The sequence below is a fragment of the Mus caroli genome, chromosome 13 (genome assembly GCF_900094665.2).
Source record: "Mus caroli chromosome 13, CAROLI_EIJ_v1.1, whole genome shotgun sequence".
NCBI classification, from domain to species: Eukaryota; Metazoa; Chordata; class Mammalia; order Rodentia; family Muridae; genus Mus; species Mus caroli.
In genome coordinates, this window is record NC_034582.1 from 103,275,722 (window position 1) to 103,294,603 (window position 18,882).

Here is an 18,882-nt window from a genome sequence, read left to right on the forward strand (position 1 = left end):
TCAGCTACAGTAGAGTTATTCTCAGAAGGCCAGCCCAGCTTCGGATTGTTCCTGCCCTTCCTGGATACTTCCATTTCCCTCAGTAGATATAAGGAAACATTGTCTCATTTTGGGGGTGGGTGATTTGTAGGCAACACAAGTGTATGATTCTCTTTTAACCCACTCTGGGGAATGAGTTTTACAAAATGTTAAGAGGGTTTCTTTCCTTACAGGAACGAGATTTGTTAAAAACGTTTAAAATCCCAGTAGACACTTTGATTACGTATCTTATGACTCTGGAAGATCATTACCACGCCGACGTGGCCTATCACAACAACATCCATGCTGCAGATGTCGTCCAGTCCACTCACGTGCTGCTCTCTACACCCGCTTTGGAGGTCAGGCTCTTGTCTGATGTGTCACTCGCTTGTCCCTTGTACAGAGCTCTTATAAACTCAGATGTTGGAGGGTTCACAGGACAGGCAGCAACTAACTTCCGTGGGGATACGTCGACTTACTTACAAGGAGGAGAAAGTTACTGTTGATAAACAACAGATCCTTTGATGAGTTTTATCAGTGAGAGCTGCTAAGAGATTTGGGGATTCTGAAATGATCCAGTGGGCATAGCACACACACACATCTCACATACTGACTTCAGGCTAGGTCGTTTTCTAGAACTTTAGTCAGACAGCTGTAGTTCAAAGGTCGATTATTTTCTAAAATATAAGCAACATGTTAATACTTTCCAAGAATTTATTTGAAGGAAATGCCCTTTTGAATTTTCCAATCCTAAGCAATTGTTCCACTGAGTGTTTAATAAAGGGGTTTGATTTCCATAATCATTTTGGGGAAAGATTCTGAGTTGCTGTATAGTTTAAACTCTCCATTGTAAAATTGTGCTTGTAGCTCATTATTTGGCAGACCCCTCAGCCATCATTCTGAGGTGAGAACAATTTCTGTCCTGGTCTCCTCCACCTCTACACCCAGGGACATTTTGGGGGATATCTGGAGACATTTTTGGTTATACATGCTCCCACATGTTGTGAGTTAAGGCAAAGAATTTTCTAAACAGCCCAATAATGTGCATGATGCGCTCAACACAGCCTTGTCGGCACCAAGGCTAAGAGCTAGTGATTTAGATGACAGGAAGATGAGAGAACAAGGAATCCCCCCAGCATTATTGAGGCGTCAGATGTTCTCACAGTAGATCATTAAGCAAGTTGCCCATCAGCCTATCCTTGCAGCATCATTTCAGACACATTAATATTTTTTGAAAATATAACATGAGTTTTGTCAGGAGGTATAATAAAGTCAGATGAAATATTTTGCTTTCAAATCACGTTTAAGAAACTCATCCCTAAGCCCCTACTTGATGAAGCACATTAAGGTTCTGCCAGACTTTACCCTGTGTTCCTTCTGAACCCTGGGGTTGGTTATTGCATTGGTTTATATAGCCCTTTACTCAGGCAAATCTGGAATAACATAGTAATATTACCTGTGCTCTTGGCTTCCCAGGCTGTGTTCACAGACTTGGAGATTCTTGCGGCCATTTTTGCCAGTGCAATACATGATGTGGACCATCCTGGGGTGTCAAATCAATTTCTGATCAATACAAGTAAGTGAAGTCTGGTTTTGTTTTGTTTGTTTTTTGTTACATTTAAAAAAAATAACTGGGTGGTTTTTATAAGTCCATGTTTTTCCAGTATCATAATGTGCTTTTGACATACATAAATATGTTTTGGCAATAGTATGACACTAATGTAATTTCTCTGCAAATGATCACGGCCTTCCGAGAGGTGGGCAGTTGGTGTGTGAAAATAATCTGTGTGCTGTAGCACCTCTCTAAAAATTGTCTATGACTGTGTTTCTGCGAAAGGCAATCAGGGGGTTTTGCATGTACAGTGGTGTAGGCCCCCTATAGGAACCAGTACTAAGGCTCTTCACCCTGTGGATCGTCCGTGATCCCAGACATCAGAGCTCTCCTTCCTCCTTCCATCGCAGATCGGCCTCCAATCAGTTCCTTTTGTAGATCTCCAGTGAAAGTAACAGGACCATAGTTTCTAGGCTCTTATCTTTAACAACTCACTTTCCTTATCCCCCAGTGACCTCTCGGTGCCATAGAAGATACCACTGTGTCTAGGATTGTAAGGGATGGTAGAGATCCAGTTGTATCTCTGATCCACCACAAGCTAAAAGAGTGTGGAGGAGATTTGTCTCTTCCTCTGCAGAAAGGTTTAGCAATATATAAATGCTACTTGGTACTTGATGCGGCTAGGTAAATGACTTAGAAGTACCATGACATAATCCTTTCCTGTCGTGCTGAGGTAGATTGATATTATAAGTTTCCCTTTAGTGAAGAGACATGCCAACTTGTGACTTGTTTGCCACATTCAGAAAGTACCTTTCTTCTGCTTCGGTCTGTGGGTTACATTTTGCCCTTGTGCTGTAGTAATCTGGCTATCCTACTTACATCACAACTTATGTCCAATCGTTACTGTAGCAAGATTTAAAGAGAGAAGGCCAATGTGACGACTGTGTCTCAAGAGGCTCCATTCAGGTCTGTGAGATTGCTTAGAGACACTCATTTCTTTCAATAGCCTCTGTAGAAACAACAAAATCTGTTGGTGATCCACAAATGGAGCAAAGAGGGGGTCAGAGGACTTAAGTGCCTCCTGTGACTTGGAGTTGGTAGAGCACATTTCAGATGTTAATGGTACAGCACATTTCAGATGTTAATGGTACTTACTACTCAGGCAGAATCACATTTCATGTGCTCACTGCTTTATGAGAACCTGTAACAGGGCACATCAAAAACATCTGCACAAAACTATTACCACGCTGGAATCTCTGCCTGGGCTTGCACTGGGCTGGGTGTTCAGCATAGACAAAGCACTTTCTCCAAATGGCTGGCAGGTCACATGGTGCAGAGTTACACTTGAACTTTCCGTAAGTCTGGCCTATTCAGTAGTCTGAGGCCTGTGCATGTCTTGGTATATCCTTAATGATATAGATGTCAACAGAATGTCTTGTTTAATTTTTGACATTTAAGAGAGACCTATTTTTCTTTAAGTTATAACATCAAACACTGGAGGAGTATTTCCTTTGCATTCGATCATATATGCTAGTGTATGTTCCTTATAATGGCATCAGAGTGAAGAACAGCAAACACACTTAACTAACTCATAATAGATTCATCCCTTTAAAGATTGAAAGACAACCAGAAAATGGAGAGATTTGGGGAATGCTTATACATTTAGAGAAGTGGCCAAAGCTGTCTATCTAGTTTCATTTTTCTGGTGACACACCTAGCTAGGCAGAAACCTGTTTTTAGCATTGTAATGGTGGGTGAGACCACAGCTACACAGGGAAGACCTTAGTTAGCTCAAGGATCAGCTCTTGTTGTACATTCAGATGATAGAGTGTAGTGAGGAAGTGCCATTCCTCAGCCAGTGAGGTACACAGATGTGTGCCAGGGCTGACCAGAATCACTGCCTTAGCTTTGAGTGATCACTGGCGCCTGCAGTCTCCCCTGCTCCCCTCCCCCCACACCTGCCTTTTCCTTCTTCCTCTTCAGTAATGCAAATGGCTAATATGCATAGCATGTAACAATTGAATCTCTGGAGACTTTAAACATAACAAATCTAAGACCTTTATGAAATAATTTGTCAAACTTACGTGTCTATTTTTGTTTGTAGTGACCCTTCAGAGAGAGACCTGAGTTTATATTTTCTTTGGCTTTCCCAGATGGATTCAGGGCTAATGAGTCAGATTTCCACACTCTCAAGCCCTTGACTCAAGGCTGGTCCTTCCAACTTCCAAAGCCAAAGGTTGAACCTGGTTTTCATAACAAAAGAATCTTGAGTTTTGATCATCATTTCAAACCGCTAGAGAGATGGCTACCTCTCTTGAAGAGGCATAGTGAGCTTTAAAGACATGTCCCAGGGCACGCTGTCCACAAGATTTCCAGTGCAGTCATGCCCCTGCCTCTTAGCTGTGATCTCAGTCTTCAGTGATTTCTTAGTTTGGGGGGACTGACTGGTTTCATACAGTGGTGTTTTCCGCTACTGAAAGCACCCATAGGTTCCCAAAGCAGGGTGGTTCTTTCTACCTGGCGGAGCTGACGATGCTTGCTTCATCATTGTTATGAGACTGTTTGAGACTCTTAGTGTACAATGAGAAGTTTAGTTTTAACGAAGACCTTGGTAACACCAAACATGGAGAAATTGAAATACCAGGTAGAGAAGTTGCCTTAGCCGTTTTAAAGACAACACTGATAAATCTACCCATAGAGTATAAATAGCTTCATAAAGGTTTGACTGTAGCATACTAAAAGGCATTTATCATGAAAAGATCACTTGATTTTTTCCGTTTTATTTTCTGAAAAAGTGAAACAGTGTGAAAGGTATGAACATGTATGGTGTTATATTTCGCTTGGAAAGAAAGTGTTTTGTTTACAGTAAAGATGGCCAAGTTTAGGGAGAAAGATTTATTCTCATCTTGTATTCAAAGCATGTATCTCTGGGTTTCCAAGAGAAGAGAGGCATTACATCACAGTAAGTTGAAGTGGGATCTAGCTACCAGCACACTCACTTTACAGAAATTATCAGTCTCTCATATCACTTGAACATATATTTTCCATAGCTATACCAGTGGGTTATATAATAGAGACCTTTCTTCTTTGTTTAAACCTTTGAAATAAGGACACGTTTATTTTTTAACTAATGTGACTATGTAGAGAACAAGGGCAAAACATTGGCTTGCAATAGCTTGTGTTATGTTGGCAGAAACAAGTGCGTATGTGGCTGGAGATGTTACTCCAGACAGTGGAAGAAATCGGAAAGTATCAGGGTACATAATGTGAGTGGAGAGATGGGAAGAAGGGCAGTTTAGGAACATTTTGTTTAGAAGTCTATTTCTTAAAAAAAAAAAAAAGCATACATGAATTGTATAAAACAGTGACAATTGAACTTTCACAGGTGACATTTTCATACATGTGTGTAAAATATTTTGATGTTATATTATGATGTTATCATACATGTACATAATACACCTTAATATAACCCCAGCAACACAATACCTTGCCTGTCCCTCGTAGTCCTGGTTCTTTCAGAAGTCCTCACACAGATGACTGTTTATGCCTCCAGTGACTTAGTGACATGGCAGAATATGTTTTCATTTTCAAACCCTTCACATACAGTTCATAATCATCTGTTATAATAAAGATGTGTGTGTGTGTCAGTGTGTGTGTGTTTGTGTGTGTGTGTCAGTGTGTGTGTCAGTGTGTGTGTCAGTGTGTGTGTCAGTGTGTGTGTGTCAGTGTGTGTTAGTGTGTGTGTGTCGGTGTGTATGTGTCAGTGTGTGTGTGTCAGTGTGTGTGTGTCAGTGTGTCTGTGTATGTATGTAAGTTAACTCTTTTCCATATTTGCCTAGAGAAGTCTGATAAATTTAAAATTTGACCCATGTTCCTCTTAATATAGAATACATCTTTCATCACATTAATTTTTAAAAATACATCCATCCAGTTGATCTCAGGGCTGGATGGTGTATGCTAGCTTGGTGGCCATGCCTTTAATCCCAGTGCATGGGCAGACCTCTGTGAGTTCAGTGCCAGCCAGGGCTACACAGTGGGCTCTTGTGGATGATGATCATAATAATATGTTCATTGAAAAGGGAAAAAGACACAATGTGCGAAACCATGAAGGGAATTCCTCTCTGCGATGAGTTTTACTGATCTTTCAAACTTCTCTCTAGGCACATGTATAAGCATAGAACTTTGGACATAAAACTCATAATGCAGGTGCTTCCCTGTAATCTATTGTCTTCTCAGAGACGAGACCTAGTCTAGACCTGTGTCCTGAAAGAAAATAAATCAACATAAGTCCTGTTGGTAGACACTGAGTTACCCATTTCCTTCTGTGTACATCACTTTGAATATGTATAATCTTAGACTAAAACTGATTTTACATGTGTATACATATTGTTTTATTTAATCCAACAGAAAGCTTAAACTTTAATAATTTTAAGTTCATCATTTGAACTTTTTTGTAAGGTTCTCTCTCTCTCTTTTTTTTTTTTTTTTTTTAGGGCATCACATTTCTTAATTTTTGTTGCGTAAGTTGGTAATTAGTACTGTAAGATAGAGTTCATTCAAGTCTACCTATACTGCCGTACAGTCAACAAGAAATCCTTAGGCGCTTAGTACTTGCCCTTAGTGGGGGAAGACAGTGTTGGCAAAGCAAACGAAAGCGTATCTTTGCCATCTGCAAGCTTACAGTCTTAGTTATGATAGCTGATTTCTAGGGATGCCTAGAGAGCTGGAACATCTTAATTTCAAGTGAGGCTGAAGGAGCCTTTCAGCAAGAAGTTAGCATTAGAATTAGCAGACCAAGTATAGATCCCTCTGACCGATGTGCATGGGCACCGGCACCCAACAAATGGGGGCCCAACACAGTAGATGAGATGGGGGAGACAAATGGCATTCTAGTCTGATCTAGGACACCCATTATCCACTGCTTGTTTGCAGACTTCACTCCCTCCCACCTCATTCCCTCATGGTCTTCGGACAAGGACTAGCTCACCACTGACTTTCTTGGCTCTCCAGCTTATACACTGCAGATGCAGGCCTTCTATAAGCAAACACCTAAAGCAATTCCCACAATAAACATATAGGAATGCTTATATCTGTAAGCATCTGCATCTGTCCTTCTGGTTGTGTGTCACTGTAGAAGCATGACTCGCAGAGAACTGGGTTCCCATTGTTGTTACAGGGAGAAGAATTTTCTTTCTTTTTTTTTTTTTTTTTTTTTTTTTTTTTTTTTTTTTTTTTTTTTTTTTTTTTTTTTGGTTTTTTCGAGGCAGGGTTTCTCTGTGTAGCCTTGGCTGTCCTGGAACTCACTNTGTAGACCAGGCTGGCCTCAAACTCAGAAATCCGCCTGCCTCTGCCTCCCGAGTGCTGGGATTAAAGGCGTGCGCCACCACGCCCGGCTGAGAAGAATTTTCAGGATGAGTTTTCAGAATTGCATTTGGGGTTTTCAGTGTTGTCCAATCTCCTTGATTTGAGGACATTGTGAATTCTGTTTCTTGTAGTAAGGAGAACACTGGTCATCCGAGTTATGGAATATTTATAGAGATACCCAAGATAGGCCTTGGTACTTCTTATCAACCCCTTATAGGGTGCAAGAAGCTGAATGACTGTACCATTTCAGCACCTCTTAGGGGATGCAGGGATGTGGTGACATTGCTTTGTTACTCCCAGTGTCACTGGACCCAGTATTGGTTGAAAAGGATGAGCTTGGGGATGGGAATTCCCAGATCAGACACACATAAACAGCTTGTGCTTCTGAGTGTGTCAGGACAAGAGCCTTCTTGGCTGCACTAGCAGGGACAGATTGCTGAAAGCCAAAGTCCGGACCTCCCATTGGGAACTTGGTGAAATTTGTAAAGACCCATTGGGGTAGGGCATATTGGGCCATCCCTTCTGTGTGAAAGAAAAGTAATTACTTATAACATGTCCTACAACCAAGACACACACACATACACACACAAGCTCCTTGGGCCTGGCTAAGTTTGGAAGCAGCAGTCTCCTTTGGGAAGCTGTCACACCCTGACTCATTACTGACTGCCATGAAAGGCTGTTCGTGGTAAGAAGTCCCTTGCTGTGTCTAGGCCTCCATGCAGGTGCCTCATGACTGTGCTGGTCTAGAGAAGCTCAGGTGTGCCAATAGCTCATGAGGTTGTTTGGAGCTCTGTTCAGGGCCCCATTGGTGATTCGTGACACAGAGCTTTAGGATTTCAGAGCAAGGCCCCGCTATCATCAAAATTCAAATATAGAAGATTACAAACAGCTTAGCAATAAAACTGAAGCAGCAATAAAAACATCTCCCCATAAAGAAAAATCCAGGGCTCGGTGGAGTCACTGTTAGCTCTTCAAAAAAGTATAATAAAAGCATAACGTGAAGAGTCCAGAGACAGGTTGCCTGTGACTATTGGCCCTAGAGCATACCAGCTGCATGACACTGACGACACTCCCTTTCCGAAGGCTCATTTACTCCATGAATGTGCACTATATTCAGATCTTCCTAGGAGAGGTGTGCGCTTTGAAGAAGACACACCATACCAACCCCTTACAACGGGAGGAGCAGAGTCCTCTCAGGATCTTCTCTTCTTGACACTCTTAAGTTACAAAGGAAGAGAAGAAGCTAACATAAGTCAGATGGCCAGCAATAATCTTTAGTTTTGTTTAGGGACCCACATTTCTAAGTAGGTTGGGACGTTCAAAGAGGGAGATGATGTTCGGGCATGAGGTAGGCTGGGCACGTGTAACAGCGGTTCCGAGTGGCAGAGGCCCTTAGAGGACAAACAACCAACTGTGTCTTCAGCAATGAAGAAACACTTCCTGGAACCGGTGGCTTCTACAGGAAAGTGCCTGGTCAGCAGGTCTCTCTGCCCGCCCACTACCTTCCTGTTTATACACTGGACAGGAGTGTGAACTTCCAGGACTCGACTCACGAGTCCTGGGTTAGCATCTGTAGTGAGGTGCCACAGGCTTCCCTTCTGCTTTCTGTGTGACTGTGCACTTTCGGTGACAAGCATAGAAAGTTAAATGATGTCTTTGAGGTTCTGTTTCTTAAGTGCTATGGGTGTGTTGTTGGTGTGTTTCATTTAAAACTAAGCTTTTACCACCTGGTCCCAGTGGTCCTGCAACAGCATCAGAGTGGAGCAGCTGACCACCTCCCTCCATAGCTCCTAAGGACTCATTTCTTTACCTAAGGCAAGCTTAGCCAGTTCCTTTAGCCTTTGTATCACAAGCCGTCCTTAGGTGGAATGGAGTGTACCCTCTATAGAACAGATGACCTTCCTGGAAGGAAGCAGCAGCCCCTCAGCTTGTCCCGCCTCTCTTTTCAAGGGGAATATAAATCTACTGATATTTCTATAAGGCCAGGGGAATCCTTATATCAATGCCCCTCATCTACATATATGTGTATTCCCCTAAAAGGACCCTGGTAGGCTAAGTCACGTTATTCTCTGAGTTAGACAGTACCATGCCTTCCTTCGTGAATTAGCTCCTTAAATATGACTCAGCTGTGTCTGTACAGTGTCTTGTGCTCAGATTCTGTGTCATTTTCTATTTCAAATGTCTACTTGCTTACCCATAGGCTTTCGTAGACTAGTTAGACTCGGTCAGACATTCCCTTTAAACAGTATTTTTTTTTTAGACACATAAGACTGGACAATATGCATGCACATGTACTCCTGAAACTACACTGTCTTGTTTCTGAGCAGAGAGCAGCAGATTAGATGTGTCCTTTCTTATGTGTATAGTTCTCATAAAATCATAGAGTTCCTTGAGGAGCCTCGTCACAAGCCTCCCCCATCCTCTCTTCTTCAAAGCAATTGATAAGTAGTACCAGACACTTGTATTTTAAAAGAAGCCTCTGAATGAATATATATATATATACATATATATATATATATATATGTATATATATATATTAGAGCATTCATGAAAATAAGGATCAAATACCCATGCTTTCCATCTTTACAGTGACTTAAGGAAACAAAATAAAGTGTCCTAAAATTTTTCTTTTAAAGGTGGGCATAGAGAGCTGGCTCAGGGGTTGAAAGCTCTTGCTGCTCTTGCAGAGGATGCCATGGGTTTGGTTTCCAGCACCAGCATGGCAGTTCACAATCATCTGTAACTCTGGTTTCAGGGGGGCTGTGATGCGCTTCTCTGCCCTGCACATGTACCAGTCACTCATGAGGTACATACACATATATGTAGGCAAAACACTTACACACATAATACAAAATTAACCTTTGGTGGTTGGGGGGGGGGGAACCCTCCTGTGTCTAGGCCTGCTGTTTTCAGGACTAGGAAGAGGCAGAATGTCTTTTTGTTATTAATACAGAGGCTCAAAGCAACATGGGAAGTGCAGAATCTCTACCTTGGGCCTGCAGGCAGGTGGACACGGTCTGTGAAGCCATGAGCAGCCAGGCAGGAAGGGCAGTCCATAAGCATAGAGCATTGCCAGAAGTCTCAGAAGGCAACAGTGAGGGCAAAAAGGGGTGTTAATGAGAAGGGTGGGCACAATGAACAAACTGAATACTGTCCTGGCACTCTCTCTGAGTAAGAACAACCTTGCACCCCCGATCCCTACACTGCATCCGGGCAAGTGTTCCACAGTCATCTGGAAATGGCACCTCACGTCCAGGACACAAGGCAGATGTGAGGACTAATCCCACAGTCTGCTGACCTGATAGATCCTGAAGAGATAATGTGGTCCACTTCTTTCACTTCAGGGAACTGACCAGCACTCACACACATATCAGTCAAACTGTAACCCTCTCCTAAGGCTCCAGTGTTCTTCTGACTCTTGGATGATTTGACACATTTGCTCTTGGGTGATAGAGAAGTTCAGGGCCAACTGTCTCCTAAATGGAAAGCACCATGGAACTTGGGGGCTTGTTTTCATTCATGTATGTTGGCCCAGACCAGCTCCAAACCTGTTATCCTCATGTCTCAGTCTCCGGAGTGCTGGCAGTGAGGCAAGACATTAAGCCAACAGCCTTGGTGACCTGCTGCTGCTCTTCTTTCCAGACTCGGAACTCGCTCTGATGTACAACGACTCCTCGGTCCTAGAGAACCATCACCTGGCGGTGGGCTTTAAGTTGCTCCAGGAAGAAAACTGTGACATTTTCCAAAATCTGACCAAAAAGCAAAGACAATCTTTAAGGAAGATGGTCATTGACATTGTGAGTAACCACAAAAAAAAAAAAACAGAGTTTCAAGTTCTTAGAGATGACCTCAGGTTCGACCTGAAGGAACGGCCTCTGCTGTCTCCAGCAGGCTCCTTTTGTAATGGAGTCTGTTCGGAGCAGTTGGGACTTAAGGCAAAGGGCCTCACTCATCAGGCTGGTTCCTGAGGCCCTCTCAGCCAGGAGCAAGACAGAAGGACGACTCAGCTGAAGCAGAGTATCCTCTGCAATTCCAGTGGAGTCTTTCCCTCCTTCCCCACCCACTTAGAAATACCTTCAACTTGACTCTCCTCTTTCTGTACATTATTCAGAGTAGTGTGACAATGGGAAAAAAAATCTGTGGCTATGACAAAATTATACTTAATTGAAAAAATTACATTCAGTTATTCAATTTCTGTTTGGGGTATGTATGTGTGCACACACATTCCCTAGTGTACCTATGGACTCAGAGGATGGGTTGTGGGTGGTCTGTTCTCTCCTTTTACCACCTAGGCTCTAGGGGTCAAATTCAGGTCATCAGGCTTGGTGACAAGCACCTTTATAATACCCAGTTGTCTTGTCAGCCTCCAAAGTACATTTCCAAGTTGTGTTAGACACAGGGAAGCATTGTTTGTCCTTGGTCAGCAACAAAACAAAACTAACTGGAATACCGTGCATCCTAAGTGCTGTTTGAGGAGCCTTGAGTCAACATGTTACAGGTCAGCAAAGGCTCAGTAGTTCAGAACAAGCGCAGACAATCATGGTGGTTTTTACCTTGAGATTGTCAGGCAGACACCTAATGAATGTTTCTGCGTTGTACATGTTTTTCTGGCCTCCCAAAAAACGTGGCATCAGTGAGGGAGAGAGACACCCCCCCCCAGAAGAAGTCATCTCCATTGTTACTTCATACCTCATCATCATAGTGATTCTTCATCATAGTGATTCTTCATTCTTCCTGAAACTCAAAACAATGTCTGTCCATTTGCAAATCCGCCTTCCTTCTGGCTTTAGTTCATAGAACCATCTTTGCCCTGTCAGGTCCTGGCGACAGACATGTCGAAGCACATGAACCTGCTGGCTGATCTGAAAACCATGGTTGAAACCAAGAAGGTGACAAGCTCTGGCGTCCTCCTCCTGGATAACTACTCCGACAGGATCCAGGTAAGCCAGTGGCTGAGTTTGCTCTTTATGCACACCGCAGTGTCTGAGGAAGACAAGAGCCATGGCTTCTTTGTCTCACCTCATGCATTCGGAAGCTACACTCGGGAGCTTTATCTTACTCTTCTTTGTCTTTAATTGAAAAGAAAATAGTGCTCACACAATAGTTTCTGATGGTGGCTTTTCCCCGCCCCCAACCTCCACTCAGAGCCTTCCCACCACCCTAACCACCCAACCCCATCTCCTTTTTTTCTTTGTTTAGAAAGCAAGCAAACAAGCAAACAAAAACGACACAATCAGAAAACACAATATACAAACAAAAGACCAGTAAGGAAAAAAAAATCTAGTCCTTTGCAGTTAAACCAGTAAAATCATATTGGCCTGTTCATTCGCACATAAAATAGCAAACTAAAACAAAAACTCAACATCCAAAACCAGACCATTTGAGCAGCTAGGAACTTAATCTTTGGTGCACAGAAACAAAAACAGTGCCTCTCAAGACAGTTAAATGCAGAAGTGGCATAATTCAGAACTATTAATACAGGTGTGAAACGCAGAGGCACAGCATGGTTGAGCTGTTTGAAATACATCTGACACTACGTGTATTTTTAAGTGTCACAGTCATCTGATGTGAATTCCTAGTTTCAAACCAGAAAGAGCAGCTGCCGAATAAGAAATGCCTCCATCCATCCCAGGTCCTTCAGAATATGGTGCACTGTGCAGACCTGAGCAACCCCACAAAGCCACTCCAGCTGTACCGCCAGTGGACGGACCGTATAATGGAGGAGTTCTTCCGCCAGGGGGACCGGGAGCGGGAGCGTGGCATGGAGATAAGTCCCATGTGTGACAAGCACAACGCCTCTGTGGAAAAATCACAGGTAATTCAGCAGCACACAGAAGGGCGGAGCCACCGCTGAAGCACTTGGCTGCTCTGTCTTTATACCTCACAGTATTGTTGTTTTTTTTTTTTTAATTACTTGGGATTTGACACGATAGACTTCATTTCTGTTGATTCAAAGAATTTTCTTACGATTTACAGTCATATAGCCATACGTATGGTACAGGAGTCTCTCACTGGGACTCTGTCCATCTAATGCACTCCATACATAGAATGATTGGCTTATTTCAGTTATCTCTACAAATTGGCTATTCTCAAATAAGGTCCAGGACCTACACCTTCCTATGTAAATAAGTAGTTTTCTTTATATTGTTAAGTATCCCTTGAGATAAGAGTTCTAACTTTGACCAGCTAACAACCATACTTAGGTGATCTGTTGGCTCAAACTGACCAATTTACCAAACTCAGATTAGTAATATTCTATGCAGGCTCTATGGGGGGACTGTGATTTGGTTGAGCTTCTCCAAGTTTCTTAGGCCCACTGGTTTTCTTCTTTTTTTTTTTATGACCAGGTGGGCTTCATAGACTATATCGTTCATCCACTCTGGGAGACGTGGGCAGACCTCGTACATCCCGATGCCCAGGACATTTTGGACACTTTGGAGGACAATCGTGAGTGGTACCAGAGCACAATCCCCCAGAGCCCCTCCCCTGCACCTGATGACCAAGAGGAGGGCCGGCAGGGACAGACTGAAAAATTCCAGTTCGAACTAACCTTAGAGGAAGACTGCGAGTCAGACACTGAAAAGGACAGTGGAAGTCAAGTGGAGGAAGACACTAGCTGCAGTGACTCTAAGACTCTGTGCACCCAAGACTCAGAGTCCACTGAAATTCCCCTTGACGAGCAGGTTGAGGAGGAAGCTGTAGCGGAGGAGGAAAGCCAACCTGAAACTTCCGTCCCAGATGATTGCTGCCCTGACACGTAACAGTATAAAGGCTGTCCCACTCTTTCTTTTTCTTTTTTTTTTTAAAGTAGAAAAATATTGTTTCCAAAGTGCATGTCACTTGCCACAACCATGGTCACACCTCACTGTCACCTGCCAGGACGTTGGTTGAACAAAACTGACCTTGAACTACTCAGTCTGGCGCTCAGGAATATTGTAACCAGTTCTCTCACCGCCCCCATGTCATCGGAGAAGAGAGATGTCTTCACGTACAGGACGTGGACGTGACGTCAGCTTGGCAGAGCTGACAAAGCGGATAAAGTTGACTCCAACTGTTTTCCAAGGGAGCCTGTGGCCCATCCAGCTGCCCAGACGCTAAGATCGGATTGCAGGGTTCCTTTCTGATTTGCTTGCAAACGTGTTAAGAAGAAAGAAGGCATTTGGTGACGCGTGTGAACTCACAGATGAAGCAATGACAGCGTCATGAACAGGACACAGCTTGGATCTGTCCCCTGGAGGAGGATGAGCCACAGAAATTGCATACTTTTCTAATTTCAAGTCTTCCTGATACATGACTGAACAGTGTGGTTCAGTGAGCCACACTCACCTCTCTCTACATTTTGTATGATATGTAAAACAGATTTTTTGTAGAGCTTACTTTTATTATTAAATGTATTGAGGTATTATATTTAAAAAAACAAAACAAAACTCTGTTCAGAACTTCATCTACCACTGGTTTTTTTTTTTTTTGTTTTGTTTTTTGGTTTTTTGGGTTTTTTTTTTTTTCTAAGAAGTAACTTGCAAGTTTTCAGTACAGATCAGTACTACACTGGAGAAATCTCATTTACGAATTTTACTTGCACCTTAGAGGTCCTAGCAATGAACTGATTTGTAGTGATTCATTCTTTTATATACCAATGACTTCCATACTCTAAAACAGAGAAACAAATTTACGTTGCGGGAAAACCCTTTTTGTAAGTGTCCATTGGCTCCTCCTTTACTTCCACTCCTCCACCCGCCAGGGGAGTTTGCTCTCCCACATTGCTCCCCTCACTGTGTGCAAAGTGAGTATTTATTCTGTAATACGTCAATGTGCATTATGTCCAGTGTTGTCTTAAACCTCATAGGAGCTCAGTCGTCAGCTGCTGTTGTCTGAAGTAAATGGGAGATATATAAATACCCAGTAGCTAAAACAGTCAAGTCTTTTCCAGGCATTTTCCTACCCACTGCCTTCTGGTAATTTCCTTTTTTTTTTCCCCTGTGTCAGGAGACATGCATTCACACATGCTTGTCCTTGTAGTCATCTGAACATTTCACCATCATTTTATTGTTGCTCACAGCCAGTTACAGGAAGAAAAACATTTTCGCATCCTGTTGCTTGGTTTAATGTCTATGCCAGCCTCTGCCCATGTTCACTTGATGGGGGTCTTACCAAGTCTGTTGCTACCATTCTGACTGAGGAAAAAGAAACAGGTTGTCAGGGCAGGGCTGAAGTTGAATTCTTCTACATGGTTCTGTCTTCTCTAACTTTTTCCTCTGAGGTTGCAGAGGAAAAGCATGCTAAGTGTTATATAGGCAGTTCTTAAGACTGTCAGCTGTCTCTATCAACAAATACCAGGACAGCTGCTGTTTGAACTGCCCAGGGAAGTGAGACCTCCGTGAGGAGCAGCCCTGGGAAGTGGTTCTGAGTGCTGCAGCTGCTCTCTCCTAATGGACAGCCTGGTAACATGTGGACTTTGCTATTGATTCTTCTTGCTCCATCAGCTTGTCCCATAGGAAGGACTGCTGCAGACACACTAAAGGAGAGTGGATGATACCGCTGGCTCCAGGCGGATCGTTATGCGATGGGATCTAAACCAGTGGGTTGTGTGAGTCTGCCTCAGTAGAACATTAAGAGAGGAATCCAGATTTCAGCTGCAGGAACTCTGTGAATTTATGGCTTAGTTCCCAGGGTTAACTTGCTGATACCAGTCAGCCTCACGCAGCACGTTAGACCTTAGTCGTATTCTTGGAGTAAGGTTTGGAGCCCATGCTGTTTTCCTTTATGGCACCCAAATGGGGACTAAAGGAGAGGGTGGTGTATGACCAAATGGAAAAGGAAACATTTAAGTCCTAAGTCTGGAAAAAAATATGAATAAAACTTCTCCGGGAAGTTGGAGGCTAGTGACTGAGAAAGTAAGTCTTCAGCCAGGGAGATCACCCAGGCTGCGCACAAACCTTGTTGCAAGTTCTTGAATCCAAACGATGCTTAGAGCCTTTGGTACAGAAGTGTTTCTGATCTGTGGCATAGGGCGGGATAAAAATCAAATAAGTGATCATTGGCGGGCCAGCCACCTTTCCTTGTGAAGAGTGCATGGCACACAGTCAGCCTTTGTGTGACCAGAGATTTCACAAAACGCTGGGGCACCTGTTTCTCTTTTCATTTCACGGATCCCTGAAGGAGGTCTAGAAGAAAAGGCGATGAGTCTAGAGCTTATCCCCCTTTCTAAATCATTCTCGCTTTCCTTCCTCCCTACGTGTGGCATTCCCCCCTCCCCCGACAGAGTGCCTGTAGTCTTCATAGTAGAATAAGTAAGTAAATAAATCAATAAATAAGCAATATGTCATAAACAGATCCATACTGCAGGCATTGACAGCTACAGTAGTGGAGCTTTTGTGGTGTAGTGTGTTGGTTTTAAATGGCATTGTGCTGTCGAGGTATCCACTGATGGACAATCAAGCTGTAGAGGACACACAATATCCAAGAGTTACGGACTAGTACACCAGACCTACTCAGCCATCTGCTTACCACCCCCACTCCTTGACCATGCCCCGCCCCCGCTCACTCTCTTGTCAAAGTGTGCTTCACGAGACACGCTGCATTAACAAGAACATCTTTATACAAGTGGCTTCACATCTCCTAAAACGCCATAAGAAAAAAAATGCAATATCTGGGTACTGTATGGGGGAAAAGAAGTCTAAGGTTTGCATAAAACCAGTACATTTCAGCTTGCAAGTTACGGAACGTGATAACGCTGTTTCCATTACGTTTTCATCCACATCAGTAAGTCGCAGTAACACAGTGGAGATAGAACAAACCACAGATAAGGAGAGAAAAAAAAAAAACTTGAATGAAACAGATTTTACAGAAAGCTTTATGATAATTTTTAATGCATTATTTATTTTTTTTTTGTGCCATGCATTTTTTTTCCTCACCAAATGACCTTACCTGTAATACAGTCTTTTTTGTCTGTTTACAACCGTGTATTTATTGCAATGTACATACTGTAATGTTAATTGTAAATTATCGGTTCTTATTAAAACATCATCCCGCGCTGGGATGGTGTTGACATACTTGGAAACTCTTGGTGAGAGAATGAATGGTGTGTATACATGCTCCTTGTACATTTTTCTGTTTCTTCTGTAATATAGTCTCGTCATCATAAAGCTCGTTTATGGAAAAATCCAAGAAAAATATAAAATACATAAAGATATATAAATTTAAATAACATAGCTGCAGGTCTTTGGTCCCAGGGCTGTGCCTTAACTGTAACCAATACTTTCTTCTGTTTTGCTGCAATTCAAAGTTAGGTGGTAGTGAGGCTCGGGCTGGGCGTTTTGGAGCCGTGCTCCTCATTGATTGGATTGCAAAACTATAGATGACGGCTGGAGAACCTTCTGACCCTTGTGAGATAAAACCTCTTACATACACGTTGCCACGGAGCAAGATGGCACCGATGGTGCGCATTCACCAGCTGAGTGCCGGGAGCTACTACACCTGGATACACGGCATTGGTTTTCTTCCTCCAAACCACACATCAAGAAAACATTCTTCTCTAGGGACTGGAGAATGGCCTTCTGGCTTCTAGTCCTCACGGGAAGATGAATTTGATTTGAAATGGGAGCCATGGTTCACTAATCTTGTCAGTCCTGTGTTCACCGGCTTCCTGCCATGCTAAGATATTACACTATTTTAAATTCTCTCCTCTCTCCAAGATTAACCAAATTTAGAAATATGGATGATACATAGTCCATATGTATCATACATATGCATACAGACACGTGCGCAGACATGCACATGTCAGTCATCTGTGTAAACACAGTTATATGATGATGCCAATTCATGTAAAATAAAGAATCCATGTCTCTCGAAAATTGTTTTTGTGTGTCCACGTGGAATTGTTAAGCATAGCCTTGTACAATGGCCAGTCCTGAAAGCCACAAGAGCTTCTTTGTGGAAAAGGTGGCCACCTCCCACCATAGCCCAGCCCTTAGAATATGTGACGTAGAAAAAAAGAAATTCTTTTTTTTCTAGGGAAAAAAAAAGAGCCTCTTATTATTTCATTTTATTTTTTGACACAAACTGTAGATTTTAGCAGCCCTGGCCCAAAGGAATTTGATTACTTTTGTTTTAAACAGTACAAATGGGACACTATACTCAGAAAATACATCCTTCGCTGATTTCAGTTTTTAATCGCTTTATTTCTTTGGGTATGTTTTCAGAGTGGTGAGCTGTGTGCGAGCATCACAGATAATGAATCTGTCAGTGGTTTCTTAGCCTCTCTTACAGCCCATGGGGATAGCACTGTACATCAATACCTTCATATCAAATTTTTATATGCCATGAAAATAAAAGCATGGGTTGATTCTGCCTACTTAATGATTTTGTCTCTTACAAATAGTATGATTTTAAGTGCTACTTTAGTCAGAACACATTTCTGACAGGAATGGCCTTTTCTGAAATGACAGGTTGGTGATCTCATGTCAGCACTGATATTTATAACCAGTGAGACCCTAGGATGTCAGTCCTTCCATACAAAACCCCCTCAATTCACTTGTGGGACATACTAAGTACAATACACAGCTTTCTAAGTAGGTCCAAGAAGGGGCTGTCTGCATTTAAATACATCTTCTGGTGGACTAGAAGCTATCATTTTGATGTTCAAGAATTACTTAGACACTGCTCTGCATATTTCAAGCTTCTGGGTTTTTGAGTGAAGGAAAACCACGGTCTACTCCCCCTAGGCCTTGTTCTCTGGGGAGACAGGCATAGAGCAGCTCATTGCATGTACACAGAATCGTGACAAGAAGGCCGGTGTTACACGTGGTCAGAATATTAGGTAGGGTTTATCTGAATAATTTTGTTCCTTGGTTGGGTAAGACCACTGAGATAAAATCTATAGACACACACACACACACACATGCACTCACATACATGCCCCTGCACAAATACATACATGTGCACACACA

The 18,882-nt window shown here is 42.7% G+C and overlaps 1 protein-coding gene across 11 annotated transcripts in view; it reads left to right on the plus strand.

Moving 5' to 3' along the window:
* The window catches only part of Pde4d (phosphodiesterase 4D), a 1,431,689-nt gene extending 1,413,397 nt beyond the window's left edge, over nt 1–18,292 (plus strand). For 8 of the 11 annotated variants that reach the window (XM_029468212.1, XM_021180268.2, XM_021180267.2 and 5 more), the window contains 6 exons: nt 213–377; nt 1,495–1,594; nt 10,577–10,731; nt 11,752–11,874; nt 12,567–12,749; nt 13,282–18,292. In XM_029468212.1, coding sequence (XP_029324072.1) covers nt 213–377; nt 1,495–1,594; nt 10,577–10,731; nt 11,752–11,874; nt 12,567–12,749; nt 13,282–13,695 — 1,140 coding nt within the window. In that variant the 3' untranslated portion in view covers nt 13,696–18,292. The remainder of the gene's footprint in view (nt 1–212; nt 378–1,494; nt 1,595–10,576; nt 10,732–11,751; nt 11,875–12,566; nt 12,750–13,281) is intronic. The other 3 variants (XM_029468218.1, XM_021180270.2, XM_021180269.2) reach the window with 1 other exon arrangement.
* Nucleotides 18,293–18,882: the final 590 nt, after the last annotated feature.